At 32.5% G+C, this 7,730-nt stretch overlaps 1 protein-coding gene across 2 annotated transcripts; it reads right to left on the reverse strand.

Moving 5' to 3' along the window:
• Positions 1–2,566: 2,566 nt before the first annotated feature.
• LOC107926283 (aspartic proteinase A1) lies at positions 2,567–7,321 on the reverse strand. Of its 2 annotated transcripts, none has more exons than XM_016857101.2 (14): positions 7,103–7,321; positions 5,850–6,237; positions 5,699–5,759; positions 5,279–5,373; positions 5,055–5,167; positions 4,750–4,918; positions 4,622–4,661; positions 4,413–4,477; positions 4,012–4,125; positions 3,818–3,882; positions 3,502–3,658; positions 3,291–3,410; positions 2,957–3,045; positions 2,567–2,855 (listed from the first exon to the last, which is right to left on the reverse strand). In XM_016857101.2, exons 2-14 carry the CDS (start codon positions 6,219–6,221, stop codon positions 2,771–2,773), a joined length of 1,545 nt encoding a protein of 514 aa, XP_016712590.2. In that variant the 5' UTR covers positions 6,222–6,237; positions 7,103–7,321; the 3' UTR covers positions 2,567–2,770. The 2 variants fall into 2 exon arrangements, with proteins under 2 accessions (XP_016712590.2, XP_040931550.1); XM_041075616.1 differs by lacking the exon at positions 7,103–7,321 and adding an exon at positions 6,991–7,077.
• Between the last annotated feature and the right edge of the window lie 409 nt (positions 7,322–7,730).

A 7,730-nucleotide genomic window follows, 5' to 3' on the forward strand; every position in this document is an offset into this window, starting at 1 on the left:
TGATAGTTGAATGGTCAATTTATAATTTTTTATAATTAAGTGATGAAAAAATTTGAAGAGTTGGAATGAAAATTTGTGATTCTTTTTTATTAACAAACAACATGCAGTACAGCTAAGGTTTAATTTAAGAATACTTCTTAAAAGTGCTTTTGAAAAAAAAAATTCTATTTTTTAGAAAAGTTAAAATTTTCAGCTAATTTTTAATTTAGAAGAAGTATTTTTTTCTCTAAAAAACAGTTTGTTTAAGATCACTTTTTTTTTTTTAAATATTTTTTATCTCAAAAATATTTCTTACAAACAATACTAAACGCAACTTAAATTACTAAACGCCAGGCCATAAAATTCTATGAACCCTTTAATCTGCTTTCCTCCAAAATTGTATATGGTCAGGCATTGTAGATTTTCCAGCATATGGCAGCCTACCAAGACAAGATCATCTGATCGGTTGCGCTCATATGGGACCACCAATCTAGACAAGATCTAAATCCGAAAATGGAGAGTTACCCAAGTTTCGAGTAAACCTCAATCTAATTTCGCAAGTGGGCAAAGGAAAAAACAAGTGTTCGGTCGATTCCATCGTATTCGTGATGGGATTTGTCCATCACAATTTTAGGCGTCACATGCACTAACGTCCTGAAAATATGTCAAATTCTAAGATTAAAAAAAAAAACGTAATGATTTATTTTTTTAATTAAAAAATTATTTTAATCTTTAAATTTATATTATTTATCATATCATATCTAAAAATTTATTAATTTTGATGATATAATATGCATGTAAAATGCCATGTGAACAAGTAATTAATTTTTTAAAAAATATTTTTTAATTTTAAATAATTCTTATTTTTTAATAATTTTTCCTAAATTTTATATTTTAAAAAATTATTTAATTATTAATATAATATTTATGTAACAATTCACATGCATGCCACATCTATGTAACAATTCATTGTAATGTAATTTAACAAATAACACAAATTTAAAAATTAAAAATAAATTAAAAATTAAAAATTAAAATATTTTTTTTAAATTAAAACGAAAAATTAAATAAAAGGAAGATGTACAATTTTATTTAGAATCAATTTTTGCTCTCCCTCCGTAAAATCATACGTTCATGAATTGAATTTAGACTCAAATCTACTATAGTATCAAAGAAATTCCCATTTCAAAATTCAACCCATATCCCCTTTGGTAGCATTTAAAAGCTTATTTCTTAAAATTAAACTATTTAAAAATATAATATTAATAAATACTTAAATCTATAATTTTATTAAATATCTATTTCATAATAAATTTAAAATTCTCAAAATATTTTTTACTTTTTAATATATCTTAAATTTCAACTAATTTATCTATAATATAGATATTTCATTATTATTTATATAATAAATCTATATTTCAAAAGCATTTAAGCGTCAATAATATATAAAATTTACTTAAGAGACATAACTAGAGGCCTGATAGAACCCGCATCTTAGCTTGGAAGGCTAAGGGTTATAGTCAACATTGACTATGGTCACCCTTTTTCAAAAGTAGGGTAAGGTGATTCAAAGTAAGCTAGAGAAAGCTATCCTGTAAGCTAGCCTTGTATGAGTAGGAGTAGGAGTCGGCCAGTGAGTCTCCCCCTGGTTCTAGAGTGAGCAAGGTTATAGAGTAATTCCGAGCTGGAGGAAGCAAGTAAGGAAGAAAGAGGAGCTATTTTACGTAATTCCCTCAAAGCTTTGAAGCCTGCTTAACTTCAAAAGAGTTGCGTTGGTAGACTATACTATAAGGAATAGTTTAGGAGTTTAAAGAAGAAGACAAATTTATGCCAAAAAGACAGACTTCCCTCGTGTTAGCGAAACTGGAACTGGGATAGCCTCAAGTAATTCAATTGTTTCAGTTCCTGTGACTAGGCTTTCTCTCCGGTGATATTGAATCTCTTGGAGTAAGATCAGTAGGAGCAGCTCACCCCAGGCAAGCTACTTATTAATTAGAACCCGGATCAGTCCGATGGAAATGAATTGAAAAAGAAAAGTATGTTCTCACGGGCCAGGCTAAGCCAGAAAGAGAAAGAGAAAGAGAATGCTAAAGTAAAGACTAGTTAAAGAAGATAAGCGTAAAAATTCAACCGAGTAAGGCCAACTTAAAGTGGATATAGTTGATCCTAACGACTCTAATTCAAAAATTTGGATTTCATTCGCCTCCTTTATAGAAGGTGGATAAAAATAAATAAAATAGAATACCCATCACATTTCCAAACTTATAAAAATTTTAAATTTTTAAATTAATAAAAATAAAATTACACTTTAATCTCCCATAAATAATAAAAATTTAATTTAATCTATTAAAAATTATAAAAATATATACTATTAAAATAATAAAATTATATTTTTATTATCATAAAAATTATAATTTAATTTCTAACCCGTCTAAATCTTTTTTTTCCTTCTCCTCTGAATTTATCAACGAGGAGCATCGTACTTTTTTTTTTTTTGGTGAAAGAAAATATTACATCAAACATTCAAAAAACTCAATCGCATAATTCTTATGGTAGGTCATAAAAATATGTAACCTTAGCTCTCATAAAAGCTAAAATTCAGTTGCATCATTAATTATAAGTATAGAGTAAGTAAAATTCTTTCCTAATAAAAGCTCCTACCACAAGCAACAATATATTTACATGCAAATTATCATTACATACTAAATCCCACTCTCTTATTTTTATAAGAGTAATACTTAGCACTGCATATTATACATACCAAAGGGGTGTAACTGTTGAAGTGATTACTTTATGTAGCCTCTGCAAATCCAATTTGCATGTTTCCATAGTCGAAAACCGTATGGAACTTACCCATAAACACGTCGCCCAAGATCCTGTATATCCATCGAATGGAAATATTAGTATGGTTTCGGATATTCTTTGCCAGCCTAGAATAAAAATCTAATATCAGAGTGGTGAAGTATATAAATAATACCAGAGTGGTCCGCGAGGAGGCGGTACATCGAGAGCACCGAATCCGCTAATGCATTGAGCTAGCTCTCCGTCACCAACTTTTAGAATGTACTGATTTCCGGTCATCAAAAAACAAAAAAGGCAAAAGGAGGTCAGGAACAGAATCAGTGTACATTAATATGATATCGCAACCAGATCAATCGGTTTATAATTCATTACTAAGTCCTTATCCAAACCGATAATCAAGTAATTATTGATACGCACGGTGGAATCATTACTGGAGCTAAGCTGATATGATGATGAACATTATGATCATGAATTACATCGAAGCAAAAGGCTAGCATAATACATCATACCTGCTCAGGGGTAAGCTCAAGTATCTTTCCACCAATTGTGAAGGCGACACTAGGCATAGCAGATAGGCTGTTACAATCAACAACTGATTCTCCCATTGGACTAGGCAACCGGTCACAGAGCTGCAATTATCAATTTCGGCAAAAGGTAAGCACCTTTTTGTTAAACTAGCCGGAATTTACAAAATGGTTGAAGAAGGGGATGCTTATTCACCTCATTGACGTAATCAAGTATACGCTCCTGAGTCTGGTTCTGTTTAAGTTGGCTTTGCACCCATATGACTGCCATCTCACAAACAGAACACATTGCATCATGGACATTACCAGAGGCCTTTCCAGCATTCTCATTCACAACACTTTCGATTCCCATACTGAAAACGATAAAATTTACAAAAATTAATGAAGTAACAGAACATGTTTTTGAAAAGACGTGTACTAATATTTCTAAGCTAGCTGATTCAAGCTATGTTGACAATTTCACTCAAGGTATGAAACAGAGAGAAAAGGAAACAGAAAGATATGTGGCCAACCTTACATCTCGAGTTCCATCAAATGAACACAAACCTATTTGTGAGCAAACTTTCAGTGGTTGGTCCTGACAATGCAGAAAAATAAATACTATAATTAGGCAGCCAACCAATAAACTACCAGAATCTTATTCTGACAATATCCCGATACCATGCAGCTGCAACACAACAATCATATGTTTAAATGGAACATATACCTTCGATAATAGCAAGTCAATTATCATTTCTCCGTATTCTGAAACCACAGTCTTGCATTCTTGACTTACAACCCCTGTTGCACCAATAGCATGATTGACTTGAGCAATAACAGCCTGAAAACATAGTATAAGAAACAAAATCACCATCGAAAGATCTGACTAAATAGCCAATGCATGCACCAGGTTTATAGTACATCCAGAGAATTGTTTGAAGGAAATGGGTGCAGCTACAAGCATAGAAGTGTTAGTTAAAGAAGAAAAACTGTCATGGATAAATGATAACTCCAATTTTTCCACGATTATCATAGAAAGGACAAATCATGGATACCACCACCTTGCTACACAAGTGCAACCACACAAGCATGTATGCACATGTAATATACACATATAGGGATACAAACCGTAGGTCCAGTCAACAAGGAAGTTCCGGAATCAACAATAGCACTGCAGCCACTGGCACAAAGTCCTAAAACATGTCAAAGAATATAAGGAAACCAGTATAAGACTATAAAATATTTGCCAGTCCCTTATCAGCTTTATCCTGTGAGGCATAATATCATAAAAAAGGTATGCAAACTTCTTCGTAAGATAATTTTGAGGACAGTCTCACCAGTTGTTTGGTCACCAATCAGAACATCACCCATATCAAACTGCAAACTCGAGAAAAAAGTAGCATTACTGAAATGAATACTTAACATCAAATATTATATGAAAACAAGGGAAGTTTAGAATCCTAACCTGCCAGTATCCTTTCTGTTTTACAGGAACATAAGTGTGTTCCCCCTTGTAATGTTTTGGATCCATCCCACCAAAAACCACTTCTCCGCCAACATCATCCTCAGGATTGCGGTTGAGCCAAAATGAAAAAACTGGTTCATTAACAAGACCTTGATTGACCATGTTGTACCTGTAGCACTTACAAAATTAATACTCTATGCAATGGCAGTTGCGTCATTAATTCTTACACAAAAAACATCTTCTGTCAAAATATGAGACCAACAATGCATAAAAGCATATAAAAACTAAAAGGTACTATCGCATACCATACAGGCACAGCATTTCCAACTGAAATCTCTTTAAATCCAAGTCCAAGTATACCATCAAACTTGGCAATCAAAAATGTTAAGCTGGACTCCTTTGTTGCCTCAATAAATTCCTAAACAGATACAGAAGAAAACTTTACTTTTTAGAAATCTGGACCATCAAGAATAGAGTACCAGTGAAATACAGCGTAAACATATAATAACAAATAATTTACCAAACATACCTGATGTTTAACTACAAGATCACCAACTGTTACATGGTCCTCACTAAAGAATCCTGAAATAGCCCCAGTGCCATATTGGATATCCGCTGGTTTACCTGCAAGTACTCAACAAAAGAAAGTACATAGGCATCAACTTCATTATCCTCACTTTGACTGAAATAAACAAGTGTAATATCCTTCTTGTCATCCTTCCACGGTCAAAAGCACACAGAATTAATTATGAATAAGTAATAACCAACACAAGAGACTTTTTTTTCATCTAAAAAACAGAAAGAAAACAAAATATTATAAAAGAAAAGAGTAAATAACACCAAATTCAACTACCACATCTGTTCTAATTGGCATTTCTAGATAGATCAGAAGAAAATAACCAGTTTATAAGTGGATTTCAGGAAAGCTTGAATGGATGCAGAAACCAACCATTAGCCTTGTAGGTACGTGAACGGCTTGATTTATATTTTGGATGGAAATAGCATGCTATCTGCACCCATACAACAACATGTAAGAAAAATTCCAAATCAAGTGTCCAATTCTTGAGCACTTCAATGTCAATTTAAGGAATAAAACTCACCGAGAAATAACATTTAGATGAAGGAACCCACAAATTAGAACTCCCAGTGTCAAATATCACAGTGAAGTTCTGTGTAGGAGTGCCAATACCAATCTCACCAAAGTACTGAGCATCCATGTAGTTCTTTAGTGCCACAATATCAATGTCCTCTGATTCCCCCAAGTTCCCATGAAGACGATACTTTCTAAGAAAAGCTTCAGATGCCTTTCCCTCCTTGGATTCAAGGTGTGCAGCCATCCGATTGTTTCGGTCAATCTTTCTCTTTTTGAGTCCAATTCTAACCAATCTGTCATTAGGCGTGGAAAAGACAATAGGAAACAGAAGAAGACAAAGAAAAAGAGCGGCCGTAGTAGTTTTGCCTATTGTCCCCATTTTGATAACTACAAGTCTGCAATTGAAAGCCAACAAAACAAAGATTGCAGTCAGATATGATAAGAACTCCAAACGGGAAGCTTCAAAAATATGATACAAACGCACAACTAGAAACAGTACAACTGGAAACAGTACTTTCACATGAAAACTAGCACACAAGCCACTTTTTGCTCACACAGGGATCAAAACCATCTCTATTTCACCTATGCCTAAAACATCTAGTCAAATACGTTGCCATGTCAAGTTTCTTAAGGTCAAATTAATTTGATTAAAGCTAAGAGAAATCTTAAATATAGTTGCTCTACACTTCAATTAAGTGAAAGTCAGTATCCCGCAAGTTCATGTTAGACTACCGGAGAAAAAATCAGAAACAGAATCTTATCTTCTTAGAACTTCAAAACAAAATCATCAACTTAATACAACTGAATATTGAAGTCAAAAGAGATTTCACTTAAAAGTCAACTAGTTACTCTTCCACTTCTCTGAGGTTCCAAACACTAAAAATTTCACAGTATCTCATCACATAAACGGAAAACACAACAAAAAGATAACTACAAACTTAAACATATAACTTGAACTTCGATAGTTACACGGTCAACTCAAAAGTCAAAACCAAAAATAATCAAAGCCAAACAGTAAATCTTTTAATTAATTTTTTTTCCATGAAATATCAGTTTATAACATCACATACTCCAAATATCGCAACTATTCATCAATCAAAACAAAAAAAATTCAAAAAATAACTAAAGAAAAAGAAGAGAAAACTCACAGAAGAAAAAGAGTAATCCAAAGGAGATAGAGTAAACAAGATTAGAACCAAAAATAAAAAGTAAAGATGAATTACATGAATAATTTCGATATAATAAAAGAGAGCTACTTACAATTTCGATGATGAATTTGAGCTGAAAAGAAGACGAAATGAAAATAAAAGGATGAGATATTCTCTTTTCTAGATCCTTTTTGAGGTGTGTCTCTCAACTATCCATTCCTTTATTTCCTGATTTTTCTTCTTTTCTGAAGTAAGAGAGTGTTTAATTAGTGGATTTCTTGGAGAATCATAACCGTACAGGTGGAGAGTGATTACAGGCTATTCATTAATTTTTTTTCTTTTTGTGGACTTGGAGTGTTAAATTAGCGGACTTCTTGGAGAATCGTAGCGGTACACGTGGAAAGCGATTACAGGCTATTCATTTATTTTGGTTTTTTTCCTTGTTGTGTAAGAAATGGAGAGCGTGATTGAGTACGGTTGACTGTATGACGATTTTGGGTGAGGGAGCGATTTGATAGAATCATAAGGGATAATTTTTTGTTATACAGTAAACCTATAAAAAATAGATCGAAATTTTTGTAAATAATATAATACTAGATTATGTTGTTAAATAAATATGGAAAATAAATGTCGGTTGAGTCTTAACTCAATTGCTATAAGCATTGTTACTAATGCAGAAAAATATATATTCAAATACGTTGAATCGCATTATTTTTCTTTATTAGTTGAAAACGGTTATA

This window comes from Gossypium hirsutum, chromosome A08 (assembly GCF_007990345.1).
Source record: "Gossypium hirsutum isolate 1008001.06 chromosome A08, Gossypium_hirsutum_v2.1, whole genome shotgun sequence".
Lineage (NCBI taxonomy): Eukaryota > Viridiplantae > Streptophyta > Magnoliopsida > Malvales > Malvaceae > Gossypium > Gossypium hirsutum.

Coding starts and splice junctions, on each gene's coding strand:
- LOC107926283 (XM_016857101.2), bottom strand. CDS start 6,221: ATGGGGACAATAGGCAAAACTACTACGGCCGCTCTTTTTCTTTGTCTT. Junction 5,168..5,278: donor ATCTTGTAGTTAAACATCAG/GTATGTTTGGTA, acceptor GTATCTGTTTAG/GAATTTATTGAGGCAACAAA. Junction 3,883..4,011: donor TTGACTTGCTATTATCGAAG/GTATATGTTCCA, acceptor CTGCATTGTCAG/GACCAACCACTGAAAGTTTG.